Source organism: Carassius carassius, chromosome 6 (assembly GCF_963082965.1).
Source record: "Carassius carassius chromosome 6, fCarCar2.1, whole genome shotgun sequence".
Lineage (NCBI taxonomy): Eukaryota > Metazoa > Chordata > Actinopteri > Cypriniformes > Cyprinidae > Carassius > Carassius carassius.
The window spans coordinates 31,606,606-31,633,114 of NC_081760.1; the positions used below are offsets into that span (position 1 = coordinate 31,606,606).

Sequence of the window (26,509 nt, forward strand, 5' to 3'; positions counted from 1 at the left end):
ATCTGTCTGCATGGGGTCTGTGACTGTTTAATACCTTCAAGGACAAAAGCAAATCTGAGTTAGAATGATGTGTCATAATCACACCTTCAAAACCATATCACAGTAAGGCCTACCTATGGTTTACATTTGCAATGAATGACTACTGCAGCCATTTTTGCAAAGAGATCATAAAATCACCTCAGTGTTTTTCATTAGTCACATCCACAGTGAAACGAAACAAGTGCTTAAGATGTGAACCAAAAGAAAAGGCTGTCTTTTCGATGAGACCACCCTGATTTATTTTGCTGGTAGTTTTCCTTCGCACTGCAGCAACAGTTACGGTTAGCATAAGTCTGGTTTGTAACAGCTCGAGTCAGAGCGCGCGGCGGAAACTGACGCGTCTGTGGTCGGCCGGTGCTGTGAGCGCGCGTTACCGAAGTTTCAGTTTTGCTGCGCTTTAAGGAACGCGCACCTGTCCTCAGTGATTTATTACTGCTAGTGACAGAGACACAACAGCGTAGCTCGGCCTAATTTGCTTGCAATTAATACAGTCAGGAGTATACTGCATTTAATGTGCATTTTATTATAGAAACACCTCGTGAAACTATTGGCTGGCACTGGACGCATTTACTGGTAAGTCCTAACAGTTTATTTAACAAGTTGAGAAGTTCGTGTAGAACTACTGGCAGTGAACTGATACGAATCACTCAACTGCCATTAGTTTTGAAATAGATTAAAATGTGATTTTCACTCAAAACCCCTAAAACAACCTGTCTTCACAGCAAGTAACGCAATACTTAATATAGGCCTAGATTAAATTACATATTAAACCTCGAAATCAAATATGGATCTTTGAACTAATCTTATGATCTAATTTTATACTTTATGTACATTACATTATGTAGGCCTAATATCAAAGTCTTCATCCTAAAGATCCTCTTTCCACATACACTTACAATAAACATATCACTAATGGGTCTGGAGAAAGTTTTGAAATTATCATTTGAAATAATCACACAAATTGTTTGAGATTTTTTAGATCTATATCCTATTTGTACTTGAATAACCAGAAAATTGTACAAAATTATACACAATAGTGTACATTTAATACATCTGTGATATGAAATAATCACTGTAAGATTTTCTGTCTGTGGTAAAACAAAAATAGATGAAAAATCAATTTGAAAACACTACCGTAGTCTCAATTCGTAATGGCTAGATTTTTGTCAGATTTTATTTTTCAAACTTTATACTAATTCAACTTTATACTTTGTTTTAAGTTCTGTAGTCAGCTTTTACCCTAGTAAACACAAATGAGTTGAGTTGCGAAAGTTTAATATTTAAGAGTTAATATTTTGAATTTCATATATTAGTACTTCATCAGTCTCATGACTAAAAGGATAGTCAATATGATCAAGATTTACTAAAACAATCATCACTGTTTGAATTTTTCTTATATAGTATGTTGAGTATTTAATGAACTTTTATTTAAAATCACTACATTGTATGTTACACAGACTTAATAAAATGATTTTTTTTATATGCTGTTATATAATTTTCAGTATATTTTGGAAATTTCCACAATATTTAAATCTAAATTTTTTTTTTTTTTTTTTTACCTAGACCTATAACATTACATCATAAAACAAGATTAGATATAACAGCAGGTGCTATAGAAATTTTTACATTCATGTTTGGATACAGTCTATCTCGACTGAAACTCAAGAGTAATATCTAACTTATTTCATAAAGTGATGATGGGGATTTCAGTGTTTCAACAGGAATACGCCGTCATGAACTTGCTCTGATATGCATCTGAGAATCTCTGACTTGGCAAGATGTGAACACATTTCTGCTTAGTATCCTGAGTTCGTATTTCATTTATTGTCAAAAAGAAAAAAAACTTTATCCTTTTATTTGAGAAATGCATTTTTGCCCTCACAAAGGCTGTTACTTGCAAAATTTGGAGTCACTGATGGTGAATCAGAGCAGAGAGATATAGGAAAAAATATTTTAGACTCTTAAGAGAATCTGTGCTTCCCCTACTGAAAAATATAAATAAATACAAAATATATATATAATAATTTAATTATAAGCATAAATCAGAATTTGGTTACTAGTGCACAACATTCAATTCTCATTTAAATCAATAAATATATTGTGCTGAGATTTAATATACATCATGTCTCTTTAAATATGGTTGTCATATATTTTATTTTCCTCTCTCCATTTTTGGTCTTGCAGGACAATCATCTCTGTCGCTGGTTCTAGCTTTCTTTGTTCATTATGCCTCGTTCATTTCTGGTGAAAAAGAGCAGGAAGGGAGGCTTTCGCTCCTCTCTTCCCATCGCTGACGTGCCCTATCTAGGCCTGGTGGGTTGGTCTGTCCCCATAAAAGTGGCTACACTGCCAGAGGAATCAGGCCAAGAGATACAATCATATTCTCCAGTCATGCAGCAAAACAGTACACACAACAGTCTCAATAATGACTGGAAAACAGGTATGTAAATCAACAAAATTATATTTTTTCTAAATGCATGAGGTAGTTTTGGGGAACCCTTTTTATTTTTTGTATAGCTATGGGCAAAAAAACGTCACAACCCATCTTTGATTTTGCAGATTTAAACATGAGTTGAAATGTTCAGCTCTTCTCATGTGTTTAATACTTATTCTTTACTGGATTTCTGCAGATCCAGTAGGTTTCCGGTACGGCCCTCCTCCGTCTCCAGTGCACTGGTTACCTGTCAACTCTAGAGACATAGCAGACATGCAAGGGATCAACAGCAGAAACAGTTCACTGGACTGTTCTCTGATGAGTACTCGGATGGATTTGGGCCCAAAACATTGCAGCTTATGTGGCAAGGTATGCGTCCCCCAGGAACCCCAAGTCCATAAATCTTGCTCACCAAGAAATACAAGACAAACATTTTCCTTGAGTAGCACTTTGATTTTATTTCACTTTATTTTGGTCTCAAGTCTTTCTATGATGGGGAAAAAACTCTTCACTTCCTGACTCGCTCTTTGAACAGTTGTTTTAAATTTTTACTTTAGGTTTTCTCATCTCTTACTCGTCTGGAGTCTCACTTGTACAGATCGCATGGTAGTCATCATGGACGGTCTCTCGTATTCTGTGACAGCAAGGACCCTGTGATGCCATGTAGGATAAAGGTAGGACCATTCATTTGCTGTGTTTTTTTAAGGTCTTCCTGATAAAAGGTTGTTATATGTCTCCCTCTGATGCTGAATAATGTAACTGCAGCTTTAGTAAATGGGTTAGTTAGTGCACATTTTTCTTGTTTTTTTTTTAAGAAGTATGGCACTTAATCTCTGCCAGTTCCAACTTTGCTTCTCATATTTAGTATATAGGTTAGTAGGTGTTTCTACCTTTTTTGTAAGCAATTATTTCTATGAAAAGTATATCTATATAATACAGTATTAAATCTTGCTTGTAAAACATTCATTTTTGTATGCTGATTTTTGTTAAACTATACATTTGTTTTTAAATTGTGAAAAATTCATTGTGGATTTCAGGAACGAACATTTGAGTGTAAGGAATGTGGGAAGGTATTCAAACGCTCCTCCACTCTGTCCACCCACCTCCTGATCCACTCGGACACACGGCCATATCCCTGCCAGTACTGCGGCAAGAGATTCCACCAGAAATCCGACATGAAGAAACACACCTTCATACACACCGGTGAGACTCACAGAGATTTGAAACTTTGAATAGGATTGAATCATTTGTATATATTTAATGGAGGGGGGGGGTATTTTGTCAATTATCAGAACCTTATAAAATCACCACAATCTGCAGTAATATGTTCCGACCAGCATTCTATTCAAAGTATATTGCTTTTCATTTCCAAGATATTGAGTACATTTTCATCGCTCCCCATTTAACAAGGATCATTTTCTATTTTGTTTAGGAGAGAAGCCACATGTTTGTAAAGTGTGTGGTAAAGCCTTCAGTCAGAGCTCCAACCTGATCACACACAGCAGAAAACACTACAGACCCTTCAGCTGAACACACACTCTCCTCCAAGAGGATCTGAGTGCCTACTCAACCAAGACCCTTTGAGAATGTACATAAATTAACTTTAAACACAAGTATTATAAATTATCAAGTGCATACTTTCTTCTATATGTCTTTTGTTCATGCAGCAGTGCTTAAGAACAGTGTTATATGTGATATAAATGAAAGTGTCATAGCTGTGCATCAGTAATAATTAAAAGGAAAGAAAAATATACAGTGTACAATTATGTAAACTCTTAGATGGATCTGGTAATACTGAAATGAGTCAAGCAGCAGCACAGCTGATGGCCACAGGTTTATTTGAGTCACTGCAAAACATTTGTTTATAGCTCAAGTGGAACTTGCATAAATCCACAGATAGCAACAATCAGATATCACCAAGTTTTTTTTTCTTCTTCTAAAGTCTAATTAGACACCATTTTAAACGAAACTTCAGCATAAGAAAATACTTAATTTACATTTTCTTTTGAGACTATATATATATATATATATATATATATATATATATATATATATATATATATATATATATATATATATATATATATATATATATATATATATATATATATCTGTCAAACAAAAAGAATGGTAATTTATTAGTTGGGCTTCATCCAGCTCATCAGCCTTCTCTCAGGGCTTCATATTAGAGGGATCTGGAAGGACAGAGTGCTTAAGCTGAAAAATGTACAAATGACTAAAGACTCATTAGAAATCAGAGATGGTTTTAAAAAAAAATTATGGCTGTAATTGCATACTGAGGAAATGAAGTACAATGTCTGACACTCACCTGTAAAGCAGCCCTCAACACATGGACCATCTGAGGGCAGACAAACCTCCGTTGAACACATAAAATAAATCTGTGGGAAAAAGACATTGTCGCATTTCAAATTTAATTAACATTTTCTGTGAATAGACTATTTTTCTAAGCACTTCCAGAGCTGCTTTTTACCTCCTCATCTGTCTGCAGGTCTGCATCTTCAGGTAGGAACTGGAATGTAGTGATAGTGAATCGTCTAACGTGATTGATCAGGGCCTCTGCAGGTGTAGCAGGAGGCTTGTGGGTCGGGGTCTGGTCAAGAAAATTTGGGCACCTAAAGTCAGAAGTTGGAAATTATTATAAAAATATATATAATAATCTCTTATTCTAACAAAGACTTCCTCCGCAAGGATGCATTAACTTGAATTAAAAGTGACAGTATACAGTATTTAAATCAGTTTTTTTTTGGCTAAAGCAACATTTACATTTTCAGTTTGTTCCCATAAAACTATGCTAGAAACGTCAGTTCTTTCATGCGGTATTAATTCAAAAATCTTGTACCCATCATAAATAAGGATCCAGGCAGATTTTGCAGAGCGTGGATATGCAACACAGTAATGCACCAGCAGTACAGCAGTGGGGTCTGGAGGGTTTAGCAGACGCACTTCCAGGTAAAGGGGTTTCCCCAGAAGCATACGCAGGGGCTGGTGGTATTGTGGGTAGAAATCAATGTAGTGCTCATCTGAATAAAAAGAGGTTGTAGTTAATGCACAAAATCTTATAAAATCACTTTTTTGGTTGCAAAAGGCACCAAATGCCTAGATTTTCTTGAACATGGTAGCATTCCACTTGGAAAATGGTTTATATTTTTCAACAAATTGTAAATGGATCAGCTAGGTATTATATGAAGAAAATATTTTATCAAACCTTTTGCGATCCTGAGCTGAACTCCAAACACCCCCTGAGCTTTGATAGAAGGTCCGAGGGAGGGGCTTTTCACCAGATAACCCACACTTATCACAGATCCAGGTAAATACCGACACTCAACCAGTAGTCTGGGACAACAGGGAACATCTCAGCATGTTGCTTGGCTCTTTGTGTATCAGTGGAACTGTACTTTCATGTGTACCTTACAGGCGACTCTCTAGTGATGGTACCATAACTTAGACTGAGGGGCTGCATTCTATTCAGGATCTCCACCATGTAGACGACCGTTTTACCCACCTCCTGGAGACCGTTCAGTTAGACTTGCATGCACACATGCTCTCAGATACATACCTATTGCAATGAATCTACTCACATATCTGTGCGCCCCACATTCATCCAGAGGGATCTTGAAGAGGGCCCAGTCAGCAGTAACTTTTTGGGGTGTGCAAGGGTTGTCGCCAGCTGTGACGAGGCTGGCGGGGGATAGGGGCGGATCCGCGGCGGATGAGTGAATCAAGAAAACAAAATGTCGATCCATTGTGCATTCTGATTGGGATACACAAAATACATTTGTTTCTTGAAAATGTTCTTGTTGGATTTTGAGAAATCTTTGTAAAGAAACTTTACACAAAAAACAATGTTGTAAAATGAAGAAAATACAGCTATCAGTTTAGCATGTTTTGGATAATAATAATTATAATAATAATAATAATAATAATAAAAAAAGCCATACCTTCTGAGTCCCAATGCTACTACAGGCAACAGTATATTGACATAAAATACACTTTGTAATTTACCTTCTTACCATACACAAGTTATCTGATTACATTGTGATTTAATTTAAGGTGTACTAATTTGGGTTTAAGGTTTTTGTTCAAAAAAAAAAGTACCAGCCGCTTTTAAAAACCACTGTGAGAAAAAAAGGTAATTCTTTACTTGTAGCCTTTTTATAGAATGCATTATAAAAATATACATTATGCCTTTTATTGTACCTTATGATGCGATCTATGACCTCATGAATAAGTTACAGTAATGTAATTTAAAATATCAGAAATAGAGTTTCCCTGCTTACTGCTGTTAAATCAGTGTTATAAACACTACTTTGGCATTATATGGAGGTAAGAGGAAAAGAAAATGCCATCGAAACATTTCTGAAGATGGTCACTTCCCCTCATAGATACATGAATTCCCGCAGTTCTCTTCCTAAGTTTCGAGCATTGTGAACGGTGAGCTTTTTTTTTTCTCTTCACAGAAATTCCACACAAATTACATTTTGGGAAATGACTGCAATTCAGCAACTCTAGAACCTGAAACTTTCCCAAACTACTGATTTAAAACAAGCAGGAGTTTCTTTGATTCTTACCACGTGTGGCCCCTTCTGGACTGAACGTCTGTGACTGACTGTATTCGTCGTCTAACTGCATTGAACCGAACCGTGACGTCCATAGCGTGATGATTCAGGGCTAATACATGTAACATTACACCGCTAATTAAAGTACTTTACAAACACCTTTATCATGCATATGCATATATATAAGTTTTGTGTTGTCAAATATTCTTTAGAATTGTAAGCATACTCCGATAATTACTTTGAGATTTATTGTAAATTACTACACAATAAATGTTGAATTAAGGTTTATGTTTCTGTTAGAATTTAATATTGTCCAGCTCACCGTCCATGGGGTAATGACATGATTGGGTGTCTGCAGAATAGCAGCAGCCTCTGTCATGGCACTCGGATGACAATAACGCCCCAGATCCACAGACCAACTGCTGATCAGGTGCAACATTACACTCTAAAACACAAAACTGCACAGTTTTTAAAAATGTTTTTTAAAAAGTCACAATGTTTGAATCCACTCATAAGATTCATATTGTACCTTGACTGATCACAACCTGACACGACAGCAATGACTCAGCTGCGAGCCCTTTCGGTGTCTGATATTTTAATATAATCCTGTACAGTCCATCCTGATTAACAGAAACAAATATTCAAGAAACCAGAGTAGCAGTACAACTTGAATAACAACGAATGACAACACAAACCTTCTGAGTCATGTGACAGGAAGAGTAAGGCAGGAGGATGTTGATGGTACCATCTTGATCCCTTTCCACAGAGTACCCACAATGACTTGGGGCCTCCAAAATACTAACAGCTTCTGTTTTTATCCCATTGGAAGGGTCTATAAAAAAGGTTAAAAACATTTTAAATACAAGTCTCAATACAACCTATAACTGCCTCATTGTCATGGGAAATTACTAAACACAGAGTATGCTTTCTGAACAGACCTCAAACTCACCCTGTACATAGAGGCTCGATGTTGGTCCAGGTGGCAGTTTTACACTCATATGTTGGCTAGAACACAACACTTCAAATTTAGAGGGTGGTTGAGTGGCTGTGGGTTCGGTCGTAAGGTGAGGTATGATTTGGTGCAATGGTTGTGTGTCTATGTCTTCAGTGTACTGACACTGAAGCTGTAGGGTTCGGTATCGCAGTTGAGAGAGATCCCAGAACCGGACAGATAAAGAGATCACTGTGGAGGACTGAAGAGGTAAAAAGAGAACAGAAAAAAGCAGGAAGAGTGAATCATACATGTTAAACTAAATCAATTATATTCCTATTTTGAATTAAGGTTTATTATTTTATGTTAATTCAATAACTGACTTATTCAATAGCACACTGGAATGTGCTGAATCTCAACCCTGAGGGCTCACCATTTTTTTTGTGTGACAGGAAGGCAGTGGTGAAGAGAGCACAACACTGCCACCTCTGGAGTGGAGTGTGTAATTACAGGCTGCTTGTACTGATGCAATGAAGATCCAGGTGTTTGTCTCAGTGTCTTCAAATATTACCACCACAGAAAAGCAAAAAACAAAAAAGTTGATGTGTATGTATGTGTGCAAATAAACTACACTACCAGAGAGTTACAATTGTTTCTCTTTTTTAAATAAGTCCCTTATCCTCATAGAACGTCTCATATATATATATATATATATATATATATATCTCACCTTTGACTTTAATGGAGTCCTCTTTTGCTGAGGGCAAAGTTGCCATTATTTTATTTCCCATGCAATTAAGAGAGGGGGACATCTGGGAGGGTGGTGTAGATGGAGTCGTAGGAAACACAGGGAGTGGGGTCTTTTGCATAACTAGAGAGGCCAGAGGATTGTATGTAGTTTGAGGAAATGATGTCCATGGCTGGATGGTTGGTTGTGAAGCAGTGGACACGGCTGGCTGATGATATGGCATGGGGTACTGAGAACAGAATTTCTGAGGATAAGGAGGACAGGATACAGGGTGTGGTGAATGTTGTGGAGGGGTCGTTGGGTCTTGAGGTACGGTCTCTTCTTGCGTTTGTGGTATTTGATCCACAGGGTCATCAAAAAGAGGTGCTGGATGATGAAGGGGATATTTGGGATAAATGTGAGCTGGTGGCAGTGATTTATGGTATGGATGAGAATAAAGGTAAGGAAGAAAGGGAATCAGGTGGTGAGGAAAGGGACATGAGAGGGTGAACTGATTTCCATCCAAAATCACATCAAGGATGTTTTCTTTATCCTATAGAAATACAAGCAAAACTTCATGAACTGAAACACGGCTCCATATCTCCTCAAAGCAAGCTGTGACTGTTTCAAAGAGGACCTTTTGTGACAATGAGAACACTAATTGTTCCTTTAGTGATTTTAATATTTGTTTAGATATGAAAACAAATCTGAACTGTGAAGCAGTAGAAAATAATTAAGAATATATTGAATGTTTCAATTATTGTTGTATACTTGTATACAGACAATCGAGTTGACTGTAACTGCCCATAATAACGTTATATTAAAAAGTCTCTTACATTTAATATAAGCATCTCAGTGATATTTTAAAAATGATACCAAGGTCAAGTATTAGTGTGTTCCGAAAACTCTAAACATTTACAAAATTGCTTCAGTGCCTTTTATTAATTTGGAAACCAAAGTGAGTGTGGTATATCTAAGAAATAATTTTATCACCACAAGAAAACCATGAAATAGTTGTTGAATACAGAGTAACATACTACTCGAGGACAGACTATTTGTGTCAAATCTGAATGACATACTATAAGCCTAATGCATCAAAATCAATAAGTGGACAAGTACAGCTTTAAAAAAAAAAAAAGTTATATAAAAGATTCACAAATGTGGTAATATATCAAAAATGTAAGACTTTAATTACCTTCATTTTAAATGTCTGTTTCTTACCGTAACGGTCACACATCTTGAGTTGTAAACAGTATGGAGTATAACAACCTCAGGAGGAGAATGTATGCGATATGCACACGTCTCAGATAGGAGAGGCAGTATTTTCCCATTCACTGTGGATAACAAAAACTGCATTTAAGACTCATTTTGATTCACTGAAGATAACTGTGTATATAAAGTTTTTTTTTTTTTGGCTTTTTTTGGCAAGATTCTAATTACAAGAAAATTTACATAGATGCGAGAACAACTCATTCATTTATATTTTAAGGAGATTAAAATGATTGGTTTCATTTAACCTACCTTTAACCCTGTGTTTCTCTGCAGCTTCGCGGGCTCCTTCTATTTTAATGACCATGCCAAAATGAGAGCACAAGACAGAAGGGGTTGGTTGCGAGTTCACAGGTGTCATAGGACAGGATATCTTTATGGGACTGCCCCACCACAGCAGTGAAAGAACATAACTGCCATTCTGAAAAGTGGAAAGACTGATTAAAAGGTTACATCTGGACCTTTAATTTATTTGTATTATTGATTAAACTTATATCAGAACAAAGTCAATGCAAACTTAGGAACTACGGTACAAGATGAAATATTTGGCACCTCTTGTATGATGTAGCACCCATCATATGGGACCATTAGGACCAGATCTTCCCATGTGACCCTGACAGAATAACCACAATATGCAGGTACCTGGAATAAATGCAGTGGGGCTACATCCACTGTGAATAAAACACACCAGTTAATTCTTTCTTTAGGATCAGTTAAAAAAAAAAAAAAAAGATTACACTTGAATTCCTCACCTCGATCTACAAAGATGTGCATGTAATCTTTTCCATTCGCTGTTAAAGTCATTACATCTTCTGAACAGTGTACTGTAGGTAATGTCATCTCCATATCGGTGGATTGGGAGCTGGAGCCACTTTGAGGACCATAAAATTTCCCCGGGATTGCCAATCTTCCAAATGCTTGGGGGGTTAATTCATTAGTTAAAATAAATCAACTACTTTAAAAACACACCAAAACCTTCATATTTCCACATTTAAGGTAAACACACCTGGGGCGCTACCTTGAAATCCAGATTCGATTTCAAGAGCTCTTTTGGGGAAAGCTGTTAGTGTAGCGTTTTCCGTGTTAGAATGTATAGATGCACTGTCGTCGGATCGAAATTCATTCGTGGAATTATTCGACTGAAGAGGAAGTGTTTCTTTCTTTTTTTCACTGGGAAAACCAGCTGTGACTTGAAGTTTTGAACTGGCGCGTCGAACGCGCTTTCCATTCGGATTTGCTTTGAATTCCGACGCATCGCTTTGGAGCTGAGGTGAAAATCCGGTTTTGCTGGCAAAATCGTACAACACTCTACTGAAACTGCTTTCTCCGGAATAACCAAGGTCTTCCCGCTTAGGCGTAGAGCTAAAAGAACGACAGATGAGATGAAGTGCTATTGCTGATAATATCAAAACTGAAACGAAGGCTTTTAGTTCGCAAGACATCGCCAGTTTGCTGTTTAACGCTACCTCACATGTGAACCGAAGCTCGCACTGGCAAACAGCGAGTCTAATCAACAAATTAATCTAGACCACCTGACCTGTAAATGTGTCAGTGACAGTGACGTGTTTTTTTTTTTTTTTTTTTGGTCTGGATAGGTTATGTTTTCAAAAGTAGCCTAACTTACCCTTGAAATGCATTTCAATCATAAATACTAATGGAAGTTTTACGTTTTTTTTTTTTATTCCTGTCCAAAAAAAATCCTATTGGAATTTCAGTTTATCCTTTAGGATCTTACTGGATTCCTAGAATTTAACATTCTGATTGATTTTAATGGAATTTTACTTTATCCTAAAGGAATTTATTTATATAGTTTTATAAGAGAAGTCGCTGGCTTTTTGCGACAAGGTTGGTTTCAGTTTACCGCTTTTCTCATTCATTCCTAGGATACCGGGTTCACACCATAGACAGTAAAAGAAATGGACACAGCGACCCCATTGGATTCAACGGAGACAAATGGACAAGTGACTTGGCAGCGGTCACCACGCGACTCTCGCTCAATCGAAAAAGGGCAAAAAGGCGGGAGCTGGTTGCTGAAGCCACGCCCACCTATCGGACGGGCAGTGAAAGTGACCACGCCCTTAATTATGCAGAACTTTAAGGCTTAATATAATTTAAACGGATGAGTTATAAAAAAATTCACCCCCCTCACAGTTATCATGAAGGGCAAAATTAGTTATGTAGACCAAAATAATTTTTTGCACCAGGCTGTAAACGTTTTTTTTCTGTTGTAATTTTCTGAGTTACTGAAATTGGGATTTTCCTTATTTGTCAGTTATAATCATCAAAATTAAAAGAAATAAACATTTGAAATATATCAGTCTGTGTGTAATGAATGAATATAATATACAAGTTTCCCTTTTGGAATGGAATTAATGAAATAAATCAACTTTTTGATGATATTCTAAGTATATGATCAGCACCATAGCTTTGGAGCCGCTGCTGTGAAGCTATTCAAACAGTGAATTTTTATTTTATTTGTTTAAATATATATATATATATATATATATATATATATATATATGTATATATATATATATATATATATATATTGAAATTTATATATTTTTTATTATTAATGCAGAGAACAAAAACATACAAAAGCATAACCATACACCACATACTGTAATATCAACCACAAAAAAATACAATAAAGAATAAAGAATAAAATAGACCAAAAAGATGGCCAAAATCTAAACAAAATTACACAAAGAGATCAAAGGCAGAGCAAATAACAGTCCTTATAGCTTTCTTATTATTAGTAGATACTGAAATTACATTCAAATAGTTTTCCATTTCTATTAGGACAACGGAGAAGTCAGGTTTACAGTTGGAGAATTTGCATTTGTGAATGTGAAATTTGCATAGGAAAAAAATGTAATTATTTACAAAAGTGATATTTTCATTTGTGGGGTCGGAGTCATAATACCCAAATATAATGTTTTTCATATGTACTGAGAAGCCTGGCAAAATCTTACAGTTGACAAACACACCAATATCATCCCAAAGTTTCTGAGTGTAGTGACATGACCAAAATAAGTGTCCCCCAGTTTCTTCAGAATTCGAACAAAAAGAGCATGTAAGATCAATGTCAAATTTAAATCTTTGGATAACTTTTTTACAGGGTAGAACCTGCGTATGAGCTTAAAAGAAATTTCTTTACTTTGTTTGTGAGAAATAATTTTTGCGGTAGAGACCATATTTTTTTCCAATTAAGGTTACCAAACAAATTATTCCAAAAGGAGATCACAGGTGGAACAGAAATCAGATTCTTAAGAAATAAAGACCGTATTTTATCATTTTTGGCTTTCGACTCTGAGAAACAAATTTGACCAACAGGAGTATCACAAAGTTTAGACAAGGCTGCATTAGATGCTGAGGAGCCATTACAGTTTTTAAAAAGCATGCATAAACCAGGGGCGATGGCTCCCAAAACTGTGGCAAATTCTTTTGGGGTTATTGGTATTTGTTATTTGGAAAGAAATTCTACCTGAAAGTACCTGAACAAAATACCTTGCAAATTAAACAACTGCTCCACCAAAATTAAACCATTTCTGAACCAACTATCATAAAACGGAGACTTATTCTTTAATAAAATGTTCTTATTGTTCCAAATAAAACATCTTTGTGGTGAAAAGTTTTGCTTATAAATTAATGCCCATGCTAAGAGAACCTGTCGATAAAAGTTGGAAAATTTGATTTTGGATATATCATTTTGGATATATCATAATCACACATTAAGAGAAAATTAAGGCCACCAAGTTGTGAAAAAACATTCCAAATAGAAGATCATTGGTCTAGATATTGGTTCAGCCAATTAATTTTGAAAGTATTGTTGAGGGAATCAAAATCAATAAAGTTCAGACCACCATTATTATATGCATTAAATATTACTTATTGTCTCAAATAATGAGATTTATTTTTCCATAGGAATTTTATTAGAACCTCATTAATTAATTTAGATGTGGGCTTATCCACAAAAAGAGACTGGGCTGCATAGGCCAAATGAGACGGACCCTCTGCCTTAGCGAGCAGTGTTCTGCTTTTTAGTGACAGATCCCTTTGTAACCAACAATCACATTTTTTTGTGTGTGTTTTGGTAATAATAGCTTTGAAGTTTGCTGAACACCTATATTCATTTTTAGTAATTAGTATACCAAGATATGTCACCCTATTTTGACAGCAACATCCTCAATAGAACTAAGAGAGCAATCTTTAATTGGAAGCAACTCGCATTTAAAGTTTAAATTTAAACCCGAAGCTTTAGAAAAATCATATCTGTATCATCCGTTAATTGACTAATTTTTATTTTAGTGTTACCAATTGTGATACCCTTTAACTGACTATTGTTTATTTGTGTGCTAAGGAACTGTGTTGCAATTAGAAACAGGTAAGGAGAAACTGGACATCCTTGCCAAATGTTTTAAAAAGAATCTAGGTGAAGCACCATTACTTAATTTGATAGAGCTGTTTCCGTTTATGTACAGCACTTGGACCATCCTGCAAAAAGCATCGCCAAAGCCAATTTTTTGTAGAGCCTGAAATAAAAATTAATGTTCCAATGTGTCGAAACCTTTGTAATAATCTAAATAGAAAATGAAACCATCACTGTCTATTAATTCTGAATAATCTAACACATATAGAAATAACCGGATATTACTAGAAATGTGCCTTTTCTGCATAAATCCTGATTGTGGTCAATTACGAAGTGCAAAACATATTATAATCTGCTCCCAGTGTGAATACTCTAGTGCATCTGCATCTGCAACTGCATGACATCAAGGCTGTAATGTGATTTGACAGAATAACCACAGGTTATTAAAGGATTAGTTAACTTTCAAATTTCCTGATAATTTACTCACCAAAGGAGACACTTTTAGCTGTATTTGCATACATTTTGTATCGTATAGTTGTTTAGTCAACATGGATCCGGCGTTTTGGGAGAGTGAAACCGATATTTTTTTAAATAGGGTCCCAGAATGGATAAATCTGAAAACGCCACTCTTGCGTTTTCATGTGGACAGCAAATCAGTATATTTTCTGAAATGATGACATCATCAGTCCACGTAACCCCCCTACTCAGACACCACTACATTATGTAGCAGCAACAAAAACAAGAACGTACACTGAACGATTGTCTTTTTATTAACTAACATTAACACGGATCAATAAATGTATTGTTCCATGTTCGCTTGTGTATCTACTGTTTGTGGCAGAATTGCAGTGCCACATTCTGGTCTGGCATGTATACTACATTGTTTTGTGGTTTCGTGTGGATGCAGATATTTCTTGAGACCAGGGGGAAAAAAGATCGGACAGGGAAAGCTCTGGCTTTGTGTGGATGCAGTGTATACAAATGTGGAGAATGAGAACCATTCAAAAGTTGTTGTATGTTCAATGACATTCACATTTTTTGTAAATAGCATTTGACTTTTGTCTGAAAGCTCTAAAATGCTGCCTTTAGAGACAGTTTGTGTGTAAATGTATATTTCTGACTAACTTTTAGCAATTTTGATGTTATTTAGCGTAGAATTCAGTATTATAATTATATTAAATATTAGTCATCACCAAAATTTATTTTGTTGTAGGTCATTCAATCGTTATGCTGCCTCAGAAGCCTGTCCAAAAATTGATTTCAATGAGGTGCCTTCATGCAAAAACACTGCCTTCCAACTCATATGGCAGTGAGGCAAGTCAACTGCCTAGGCTTTTGGAGACAGCCCTCATTTTTGCACGTTCAACTTGTAACCACAGAGTTGGGCACCTTAGTGCTTTAAGTGGGAGCCCCTTAAGCCAAACGTACAAAAAAAAAAAAAAAAAAAAAAAATTAACCCACACACCTTCAACTTGGATTTCAATTTCTTGGGGACTCTTGTTTTAAGGGTGTGGATGGAAGCAGTCCTAATAAAATCTTTTAGCTACTCAAATATATTAATTTAACAGAAATAAGACAGTTTTGTAGTGAAGTGAAATTGTTTTTAATTAAACCAAAGTGAGCATAGCATATGGAACAAGTAATTTAGTTTTGCACAATAACTTTTTTTAAAAGATTCTGAATTTAGAGATGTACATTACTCTTAAGAGATAGTTATCCCCCCCAGGAATAGTCTGTATTGTAAGCCAAATTCATTCGTCAACAAGCACAAAATATCTTCCAAATATTTATTGCATTATCAATAGAACAGTTTTAGCATGACAGTTTCACACTGAACTCATTTTATCAAAAGCTTGAACAACCTCCCAAAAGACCATCTCTTCCAAACAAACATAGTACATCAATCCCAGCAACATTTTAACTCTGAGCATCAGCAGCTGGAGGGCTGCAGAAATACGTGATGCCTTATGCCAATTGCACTCATTTCTTTGAGGTAGACCTGAAGTGTGGGGGCACATAAACATTCTTCGGTAGTCTTGCCCGTCTGAAGAATTGGTGCAGTGGCAGGGTGTCATTCTGAGACTTCCAACTTCTTGGTTCGCCTGGCCTTTCAACCTGTGCCTCAGTTTTCTCTGGTAAAGGAAGGTGCGTAGGTGGACTTAAAGCTTTAAACCGTGGCTGGAAAAATCCTATAGTACTAGATCCAGTATTTTCTGTGGAAATGTCACCTGAATGTACCTCTGGTCTCAATTGTGGCAGGGTGTCATTCTGAGGCTTCCAACTTCTTGGTTGCCCTATCCTTTTAACCTGTGCCTCAGTTTTTTCTGGTAAAGGAAGTTGCCTAGGTGGACTTAAAGCTTTAAACCGTGGCTGGAAAAATTCTACAGGACTAGCCCCATTATTTTCTGTGGAAACGTCACCTGAAAGTATCTCTGGTCTCAATGGTGGAATGGTGTCATTCTGAGGCTTCCAACTTCTTGGTTCGCTTGGCCTTTCAGGGTGGATATCAGGATTCTGCATGTACCCAAATGAAGGATCCCGATTGTAAGGAACTTGTGCAACCTGTGCCTCAGTTTTTTCCAGTGAAGGAAGGTATACAAGTGGACTTTGAATTGAAGCTTGGGACCGTGGCTGCAAAAATCCTCTAGAACTAGATTGAGTATTTTCTGTGGAAACGGCACCTGAAAGTACCTCTGGTCTCAATGGTGGATAGAGATGTTTGGAAAACTGACTGGGCTGGTATTGTGAGGGACTTGAGATTCCGGTGCCAGGGTTATGGATAAAGGACCTCTGATATGGATTTGGAGATTGGTCTCCACCAGTCTGATACTGCAGATACTCCGGTCTCTGGCTTGAGGCTGACATAAATTGTCTCGGGTCTTGAGACAACACTTTAACAGGAAAGTGTCTGGTTGACCAAGGCTGTTGGATTGACCCATAAGGTTGACTAGGCTTTTGGTAATATTGTGGCTGGAAGGGTCTTGAATCTTGAGAAGCAGGGTAAGGAGGATAAGGCCTTGTTTGAGATTGCAGATTTATGGGAATACGCTGAGAAGTAGATAAGGGTGTGGTGGGTCCTTGACGACCATAACCATTTTGGTAGAAGTACCGCTGGTACCGAGGAGGCTGGAAATGTTGAGTTGGCTGGTAAAGTGGGGCACCAGAATCAAGGGAGCTGGAAGCTACATCACTAGTCAGTTGATGTTCGGAGTACCCTTTCATGGGAGGTGTATCAGGATTAGCAGGTACAAGCGGAGTAATGTCAGGCTTTTGATATCTAGGATTTTGATATTGCGAAGGCGAATTTGGAACAGGAGGCCGAAACATCTGTGGGAGAAGTGGCAGTTTTTGACCATCATCAGAGCATAGGAAATAACCAGGTGGAATATACTGTGCCAAGCTGGCAAAAGCAGGATTTACTTGAAGTGGATTAGGTTTAGGAAAGTTCTGAGCTGACCCATAAGGCTGATACGGTGCAGCACTAGGGACAGACACTCTTGAAAGTTGATATTCCAGAGCTGGTGAAGACTCCGTTTGAGAATGCGTTGAAGCAGGCCTTTCAAAATGAGGATAATGCATGCGGTGAGATTCAGGTTTAGGAGCCTTCGTGACTGGATCATCAAGTTCCTGTTGTGTCTGGGCATAAGGGACATGGGACTGTCCATTTTGAATATTGGAGCTAAACTCGGAGCGCAGGACAGTAGGATCAGTGGTCGGAGCATAAGTCATGGCAGGAGTCACATGTTTACTTGCTAAATGGTCTCGGTGAGCTGGCCGTGTTGGTATGGGAAGGGAAAATGGGAAGTTTACAGCTAGATTAAAAGAGCCAGGCAAAGGTGGTATTTTAGGCAGCAAAGGACTTCGGTGTCGAGAGGGCGCCCTAGCTGCATTTCCTGCTGGTTGCTCAATCGAAAATGCTTGCTCCTCCACTATCTGACTGGGTAATACTTTTGTAGGAAATCCAGTTGGTTGCTTTTGGTATACGTCGGGTACCCTTTGTGGCAATTTTTGGTTTGTCACAGAAAGTCCTGAGTCCTTGACCGGAAACACTGGTCTTGGCTCATGTGGACAGGACAGTGTGATCACCTTGTCTTTTAGTTTTAATTTCAGATGAGAACGACCATCCTGAGTCACATTTAAACCACATGTCAGAAATATTTAAACAGGTTAAAATACTGCACCAATTGTTTAAAAAAAAATAAACATTGTACATACTCTGATGGTGACACCACAGCTTGTATATGCAACTAAGAAGGTGAGACCTCCCTCCTTAGACAGCTTCCGGTGCCAGCATTGAGTAGCCACATAAAGCAGAGGTGCCCATTCTCCATTTACTGTTAAAACATTAGCAAATATCTTCAAGCCACAAGTTTGACAAGTCACAGAAACACCTTCACCCACCATTACTCAATACGTACATGTAACAGACAGTTCATCTGCTGTTCCATCACCAACAGTCAACTCCATGTTATCGTTCTTACATGTGATGGAGGGAGGGGTCACACTTACAGGACAGGACAGGTCAAGATCTGCCCCATACCAGCTCAGAGATAAAACATATTTGGTTGGCTAGAATGTTTTGAGCAAAAAGAATAAAGAGAAAGGTTTTAAGGGTCATCTTATTGAGGCCCACGTGTTGCAATTACAATAAATCCCATTTCTGGACACTTGTGTTCTAAAATGGCACATGAAAACGGGTTTGTTTCGTCCATAACTAAAGAGGTCCAATTTATCTTGATATTCGAGTCCAAGATGATGGTCATTTTCAGAAAAAATAAATAAATAAAAAGGCACCTTTAATTTGCCTGGCAAGAATAAAACCACATGGTACAATGCCTATAGATCTTAAAACACAGACAAATACAATGCAAACTTGCCTCTCGTCTCATATAACAGGAATCATAGTTGATCAGCAGGCGAATATCAGTGTTTGTATTTCTGATGGAAACACCACAAAATGCTGCCAAATGGTCCAAGTGAAGCAGGTCTCCTCGTGCTATCAGTAGAGAAAAGGACAAAAGCTGCAGTTTAAATATGACTAAAGTTATTAAACTGATTAAGAGGTCATGGGTATAGAAAAAGAAAAGAGGCCTACATTCTAAATAAGTTACAAAATAAATTGTCCACTGACATTACAAAAAGCATTGAGCCTACTGGTTGATGTGAATTATCAGGTCGGTGAGGAGATCCACTTACGTCCATAAAATCGGATATTTGTCACATCGATATGCTTTAGAAGAAGTGTTAAGACCCGGTCGCCGCATTCAAATCGTGGTTTGGTTTTTCGTGTCTGTAGTTGTCCATCTCCTAGTTTCACACTTCTTCGCTGTTTTGAGTTTAGCCAAAACGACTTGAAGATATCACCACTTGAAAGATCGTCGTGAAAATCAAACATCGATAGAGCTTGTTTCCTCTTGGCAAATTCGCTACAGAAAACATCCTGAAAAACCAACAATAAAATACAAAGTACTGGGAAATAGACGCATGTATTCATCTTGGATAAGAACTATTTAAACCCTGCTAATAACCATAATTTGGTCAAAGTCTTAAATTATGCGCACACAAGCCAATGCCTACGGCGTTACTTATATATATATATATATATATATAAAATTAAATACGGAAACATATGTAGCGAAACGAAGCCTGTGAACTTCCTTGTTAAATTACATGAGTCACAGCTGAAGGTACTTGTCAATAATTTTCTAATTTTCTTTAATCACTTAATGGTTAAAACACACTTATTGTAGTAAATGAACGACTTTGCTCCTTTAAATCATCTTAAACTGATCAAGCTTTAAACACAAACACATATATATATATATATATATATATATATATATATATATATATATATATATATATATATATATATATATATATATATATATATATATATACTACAAGACACCGTTAAAACAATATTTGTGCTATAAAGCAAAAAGGCTACTCATAGGCTAATATGCCTACAACATACCTGGCATTGATTTGAAAAATTGCTTTAGGCTGCACCACTGACCAATAATAGAGAACATTATAAAGTTTGGTGGCCTACAAAAAAAAAAAAGCAAAGAAAACACTAACAAACTAGGCTACTGCACACAGTGGGAAACGCATTTGATGGATTTTGTCTCAAAAACTTTCATTTCTTGATCTTTTGGGTGCAGTTGCGTAAACATGAAAACTAAGTTTAACAACCCAGCCAACATGTCCATGTGGGCCCCACATGGGATTTATCTGGGCTATGTGGGTGTCAAGTGGGCATGGGCTCAGAGTGGGCACTTTGATGGGCTGAATGTGGGCCCCAGCTTGGATACAGTTATGGGCCCCAGTTAGGCTGCCCATTATTGTTTATTTGTGGGTCCCAGATGGGCCACATTTGGGCTATATTAGGATATATTTATAGTTATATACATTTAAATTCCTTTTTTTTTTTTTTTGCAGATTATTTATTTCTATGCAGTTATGGGTAGCTATAGCATTATACATGATGTATACATAATCATAACAATTAAATAGATTTAATTGTATGCATTTCATGTTTTATATAATTTAGGGTTATATCATAATATAACAATGCAAGATTATTTATTTTATGAATAATCCTATTTTATTATTTATAATTATAAGTATCTCAAAGGGGTTTTCTTCTTATAATCTAAAAGCACTTGTGTTATGCGGTCATTGAGTCATGCGATGATTGGCGTGGCTGTCTTCCCGCCCCTTCTCATTCAAAAAAAAAAACGGTTGCTATCTCCACTTCAACACGGTCTGCGTCTGCGTGTTAATGGACAAACTCTCTAAACTATCAAGGTAAGATAATTATACTGAACTTTATCTTAGCCGAATTACTGCTGCTTTTATATAATTGGATGTAAATATTTTAAAAAAATATTTGAAAATACAGTAATGGCAGAGTCACTAATGAAACTTGACGAAGCCAGTCGGGATTGAACTGTCATAGCTGAAGGGTTAACGTTAACGTTGTATAAAAAAATAAAATGTTGGCAGTTTACTTAGCAAACGTAGGATGTTTTATTTATACATTCATTTGGCAGAGGATTAAAACAAGTTTCAATGCTTCTGAATGTTTCTGCGTTTCACTTCCATAAAAACGCTTTTAATGTGCGCACATACAGGCACGTCTGCTTCATAATAGATTAAAAATGCTATCTTTGTGGGCAAACGTGTCGGATGTGCCAGTGGAAAATAAATGGTGTAAATATAAAAGTTTGAAGAGTTGATGTGCTTAATTTGAGAACACATTATCAGCTGTGTCTAATTTAGAAGGATGCGTGCTCCAGAGGTCAAAACATTTCCCGCCTCCTCACGATGCTCCAGCCGATCAGTCAGCACCACTGCGGGAGGGAAATGCTGGTTAGCACGGCTTAATTGATAAAACAAACGAGACGACTCCAGGGGGGTATTCCAGAAAGCTTGGTTAACTTACGAATTGATAAACTATAACCTCTGGGTTGATTTACCCCAAACAGGCATACCATGAGTATGTCGGTTCCAAAACACCTGAGAAGAGTTAGTTTAATCAACCTCTGACTGGTTACCCAGAGTTAATGCGCGTGCACGGTGCATGTATAAAGACATTTTCAATGGATCGCCGATTTCACGAGCCATCATGGAAAATCAAAGCGAAAAAAAGGGAGCGGCGTATTTCACAGAGGCGGAGTTGGAAGTTTTAATGCATGCTTATGAGGAGTTTAAGCCAATAATATTAAAAAGAAGCAATACAGCTGCATCGGCTAAAGCAAGAGAGCTTGCATGGCAAAAAATAACGGACAGAGTAAATGCGTGAGTGTATTAAATTACAAATTTGGTATTGGCTCCCGTTTTATTGAAATGCAAAATAATGAAGTATGACTTATACATCCTTTTGAGTATGTTAAGTCACTATGAAAGCATTTACTTTTCCTGCCATTTATTTCTTTAGCTTGAAATAATAATGTTTATTTCTTATTTAATTTAATAAGGTGTAATCCTTCTGGAGCCACAAGAACTTTAAGCCAAGTCAAAATGAAACACAAAAACATTCTGCAAAGAGGTAATATTGGATTACACAATTACTGAACTATTATTATAACAGGATTTAGTATATTCATTCTGTCATGCAGCTAACAGAAAGAAGACTGAAGCCCGTCTAACTGGCGGGGGGGGGGGGGGGGCACCACCACCACCACCACCACCACCACCACCACCTCCCCCTCCCCTCACCCCATCTGAGGAGCTGGCTCTGTCCCTTAATAAAGGGCGACCAGTGGTTGCTGGCATTCCAGGGGGCAGTTCATCACACATACTATGCACCACAAGTGATGGTGAAAAAAGGGTGACATGTAAGTTTACCTCTATGATTTGTTTAATTTTTTGTCCTGATAAATTACGATCTGTCACTTAAAGGCTTTTTGAACATGATTAATTTTTTATGTAGGCTTATTTTATTTAACTGCATATGATGTATTATTTTCTTTGATAATATTGAGAATTTAACGGGTTGTGTGTTCTTATAGATACTGATGGATGGATTGTATTATTGGACTCTCCAGAAAGAACACAGTCTGTCACAGTTGTAAGTGATTTGTTGTCAGGTACTTTTAGTTTTTTTTTTTTTTTTTTGCCAAATAATGTATACTTGAATATTTGTCTTGTAGGATGATGATGACAATGAAGAGACCACATCTGCTGTGACAGAAGTGGACAATGCTGGTAGATCCACTGAGGTGATGCATACCATTATGATGTATGGCCCCTTTTTGCATTAGAGTAACAAACTGTCATTGTCCTTTCATAGTACATACCTAGGGATTTGCCCACTGATGAGGGTCCTTCAGCCTCAGCAAACAATCTTAGCAGGGTAAGAACTTGTGTCCATATTTGAATTTTATTGTCTGACCAAACAATCTCATTTATTACATTTTTCCACCTTAGTTGCCAGCAAAGGAGCTGTATAAGGTCCATCTTCAAAAACAAATAAGAAAAAGTGACATGGAGATGGACCTTATACCACTTCAAATGGAAGAGAAAAGGCTCCTCATTAAAAAAGCAGCACTTGAAATATGTTTACTTGAGAATCGCCTTAAGGTGAGAACTTGAATATTAATCTGTTGCATGTTAAAAGTGGTCTGTCTGTCTCTATCTATCATCTATCATCTATCTATCTATCTATCTATCTATCTATCTATCTATCTATATATGTATCTATCTATCTATCTGTGTAAAGCAATATAAAAAAAAAAACATTTTAATGAATTGTACTTTTGTTTTTCAGGAAATGAAGAAATAAGCTGCCTGGCAGACCAGTGCACAAAAAACTAATAAAAGTAATTTTGACAAATCCTGTCTCTCAAAAGTCTTCCGTCTCTGTTGGCCTCTAAAATCTGTCGGTGTTCCTCTGGGCCATCTTCCTCAATACAAGGAGGGTGGCTCTCTCCTCTTACAGTGGCAATATTGTGAAGCACAACACAAGCCACAATAATGTCGCATGCCCTCTCTGGACTAACCCGGAGCCCACGCAGACACTGAAACCGAGATTTGAGGATCCCTATAGTCATCTCCACCTTGGCCCGTGTTCGGCTGTGAGCCAGGTTAAACCGTGTCTGTGGTCCAGGCTCAGGTTCAGGGTAGGGTGTCATTAAATAGGGCAGACAAGGGTATCCTCTGTCCCCCAGCAAGTAACCATTGTACTGTCCTGTAATGATTGAAGTGTACAACACAAATATAAAAAAACGAAAAAACTAAAATTGTATAAAGCAAATCATACCCTGCTGAAATGTCTGGCATAATGATGACTCACGGAAAATTCTGGCATCATGCACAGATCCTGGCCATTTTGCCTCGACATTGGTGATGATTTGGGTTGCCTCACATATTACCTATAGTTAGTGGAAAAAGTAATGACTTTGATGATTTTAAGAAGGGGAAAAAATTGAGTTGTTTCCTGCATATTGATACTTTGAATAGATTTCCTATTAACATAGTCTCCCTCATTTACTGATGGAGCTTTAATAGGAATGTGAGTGCCATCAATGCACCCAATTACACTTGGAAACCATGAAACAGAAAGTTATGGAAGTATGAAGTGTGTGCATAATGAATACATGTATAGATATTAATAATATGACTAAATATTAAATATGCGTCATATATTTTACTACAAAGGACAAACCTGCCACTCTGTGGAATTCGTTTTTAATAACAAGCAGAGGTTTATGGCCAGGGAACTGTACAAACGTGGGTAACAACTGTTTAAGTGCCAGACACACTGTACGAACGGCTCTACACACAGTTGCCTTTCCCACATGCTCTGAATCGCCCACACTGTACAAAAAATGGCCAGACGCAAAAAACCTAAGTGCTATGCACAGAATGTTTTCTGTGCTAAGCGCAGAGCCGCGGTTTGTCACATTAGCGATATAGGGTTTTAAAAGACGTGTTAAATAAACTAATGAATCTTTTGAAAAACGATAACGCTCGTTTAAATATTCATTAGTGTATGCAAACACATCAATACGCGGTCTTATAGCCCTCTCCCGACGAAAAAAACCTCGTATAATTTGTGCTTCTACGTCCACAGGATCCTCGTCAAAAGGGCACGCCATGCTCACCAACCTTCTGAAACGAAGTTACACTGAAACATAACCTGCTCGAGAGATCTTCAGAGAGTCAGTTGCTATGGTTACATACATACCCAGAAAGTTACCTCTGTTTTTGGAACCGAACGTTGAGGTTATCCACGAACTGACCCTTAAACATACCCAGGTATGTCAAATAACCTGCTTTCTGGAATACCCCCCAGGTGTTTTAACGACAGTTACTTTATTTGGTCACCGAACGGGTGCATCTCCGTCGTGTTGCCAGATCCAGATATTATACATGTCTTTTGGAGAGCATAAAATGTAACGTTATAGGTTACACAGGCCCGGCGCCACAAGGGGGCAAAAGGGGGCAATGCCCCCTCAGATCTGACTTGTGCCCCCTCTGTTTCATTTTTGTATTCATGGTTAAAAATAAAATGTTCAACCTTTTGAGTTAAATAATAATTTAACCTTATCCCCATGGGATTTAGAATGTTCAGTGTTGTGAATCGTGACATTACTGCCAGGTTCAAACGTCTTTCGCGTTGGTTGGCGCCAGATACTGACGAGCTCAACGCTGTCACGAGCTCAACGCTGTCATATATCACAACTATGCAGTGTTTTCAACCTCATAATGTTTATTTAAGATTTCAGACATTTAAATACACATAACCACTGGTAAAACAACAGCCTACATTTGGAGTTTGTAAAATACTCACTGATGTCTGTGGAAGCAAGTGCTAGTGTCGCGTTGCTTGGCGCTGAGCCAGAGACGGACGAGCTCAGCGCTGTCATATCACAACTATGCAGTGTTTTCAACCTCATAATGTTTATTTTAGATTTCATACATTTAAATTGGCTACACATAAGCACTGGTAAAACAATAGCCTACATTTGGAGTCTGTGAAAGCAGTAAAAACAATCTATTCAAATATAATTTGCCGAAGTGTGTATTTCATATCAGATAAACAAAGTGGAAGTAGGCTAACTATAAAGTTTACTCTATTGCTATAAAGATTTTTAAACGACCAAACACACTCACTTACACATATTTGAGAATCGGAATATAGGATAGTTGATGACATGGTAAGTAAGTTTGTGAATATTTCGAATAAAAAAGGAAAAACGAAATGAAGGATAGCCTACATCTGTTATACAGTGTTATTATTGTAGCTGCGGTGTTTCACGTGACAAATATGACGCGTTGCCATGGAAACATTAAGGGGGAACGTTCTAAAATAACTGTCGCCTTGAAAAATCTTACTTGCTAGTCTCTTGTTACCTGCAGTTACATATGGAGTGTTTTAGGGAGCGCTGAATTTAAAAATCTGTCATTGCAAAGCGAGATCTCAGTGTGTATTAATCATTGATGGTGTAATAAAGTTAAGCCCCCTTAAAAAATTCACATGCCCTCTCAGTCATTTCATCCTGCAGCCGGGCCTGAGGTTACAGAATGAAATATGCCAACTCTGGTCACGAAAAATGCTATGCTATTTCATTCAGTTTGGTAGTAAACCTTTTACAAAAATCCTGATAAAAACATTCATGAGAGCAAGTTCTTATCATCCATATAGCAA

The 26,509-nt window shown here is 37.2% G+C and overlaps 3 protein-coding genes across 3 annotated transcripts in view; 1 reads left to right on the plus strand and 2 right to left on the minus strand.

Annotated features, from left to right (window-relative positions):
* Nucleotides 1-4,223, plus strand: part of evi5l (ecotropic viral integration site 5 like) — a 58,715-nt gene extending 54,492 nt beyond the window's left edge. The window contains exons 21-24 of the mRNA XM_059552642.1: nucleotides 2,670-2,842; nucleotides 3,031-3,147; nucleotides 3,511-3,676; nucleotides 3,906-4,223. Of these exons, the coding sequence (XP_059408625.1) occupies nucleotides 2,670-2,842; nucleotides 3,031-3,147; nucleotides 3,511-3,676; nucleotides 3,906-4,003 (554 nt within the window). The 3' untranslated portion in view covers nucleotides 4,004-4,223. The remainder of the gene's footprint in view (nucleotides 1-2,669; nucleotides 2,843-3,030; nucleotides 3,148-3,510; nucleotides 3,677-3,905) is intronic.
* Nucleotides 4,224-4,566: 343 nt separating this feature from the next.
* LOC132142635 (uncharacterized) lies at nucleotides 4,567-11,489 on the minus strand. Its single transcript, XM_059552643.1, has 18 exons — nucleotides 10,984-11,489; nucleotides 10,730-10,894; nucleotides 10,530-10,648; nucleotides 10,230-10,398; nucleotides 9,930-10,042; nucleotides 8,712-9,261; nucleotides 8,415-8,539; nucleotides 8,000-8,243; nucleotides 7,746-7,882; nucleotides 7,580-7,670; nucleotides 7,373-7,495; nucleotides 6,073-6,245; nucleotides 5,902-5,999; nucleotides 5,700-5,827; nucleotides 5,334-5,514; nucleotides 4,965-5,106; nucleotides 4,803-4,872; nucleotides 4,567-4,668 (listed from the first exon to the last, which is right to left on the minus strand). The coding sequence occupies exons 1-18, from the start codon at nucleotides 11,417-11,419 to the stop codon at nucleotides 4,646-4,648; spliced, it is 3,087 nt and encodes a 1,028-aa protein (XP_059408626.1). The 5' UTR covers nucleotides 11,420-11,489; the 3' UTR covers nucleotides 4,567-4,645.
* Nucleotides 11,490-16,218: 4,729 nt separating this feature from the next.
* Nucleotides 16,219-18,937, minus strand: LOC132142636 (adhesive plaque matrix protein-like). The gene is made up of 3 exons (XM_059552644.1): nucleotides 18,768-18,937; nucleotides 18,565-18,683; nucleotides 16,219-18,474 (listed from the first exon to the last, which is right to left on the minus strand). The coding sequence occupies exons 1-3, from the start codon at nucleotides 18,814-18,816 to the stop codon at nucleotides 16,330-16,332; spliced, it is 2,313 nt and encodes a 770-aa protein (XP_059408627.1). The 5' UTR covers nucleotides 18,817-18,937; the 3' UTR covers nucleotides 16,219-16,329.
* Nucleotides 18,938-26,509: the final 7,572 nt, after the last annotated feature.

Coding starts and splice junctions, on each gene's coding strand:
- LOC132142635 (XM_059552643.1), bottom strand. CDS start 11,419: ATGTCTTGCGAACTAAAAGCCTTCGTTTCAGTTTTGATATTATCAGCA. Junction 10,043..10,229: donor AGAGAAACACAGGGTTAAAG/GTAGGTTAAATG, acceptor TGTTATCCACAG/TGAATGGGAAAATACTGCCT. Junction 7,671..7,745: donor CCTGTCACATGACTCAGAAG/GTTTGTGTTGTC, acceptor TCTGTTAATCAG/GATGGACTGTACAGGATTAT.
- LOC132142636 (XM_059552644.1), bottom strand. CDS start 18,816: ATGGAGTTGACTGTTGGTGATGGAACAGCAGATGAACTGTCTGTTACA. Junction 18,684..18,767: donor AGATGAACTGTCTGTTACAT/GTACGTATTGAG, acceptor ATGTTTTAACAG/TAAATGGAGAATGGGCACCT. Junction 18,475..18,564: donor GCTGTGGTGTCACCATCAGA/GTATGTACAATG, acceptor AATGTGACTCAG/GATGGTCGTTCTCATCTGAA.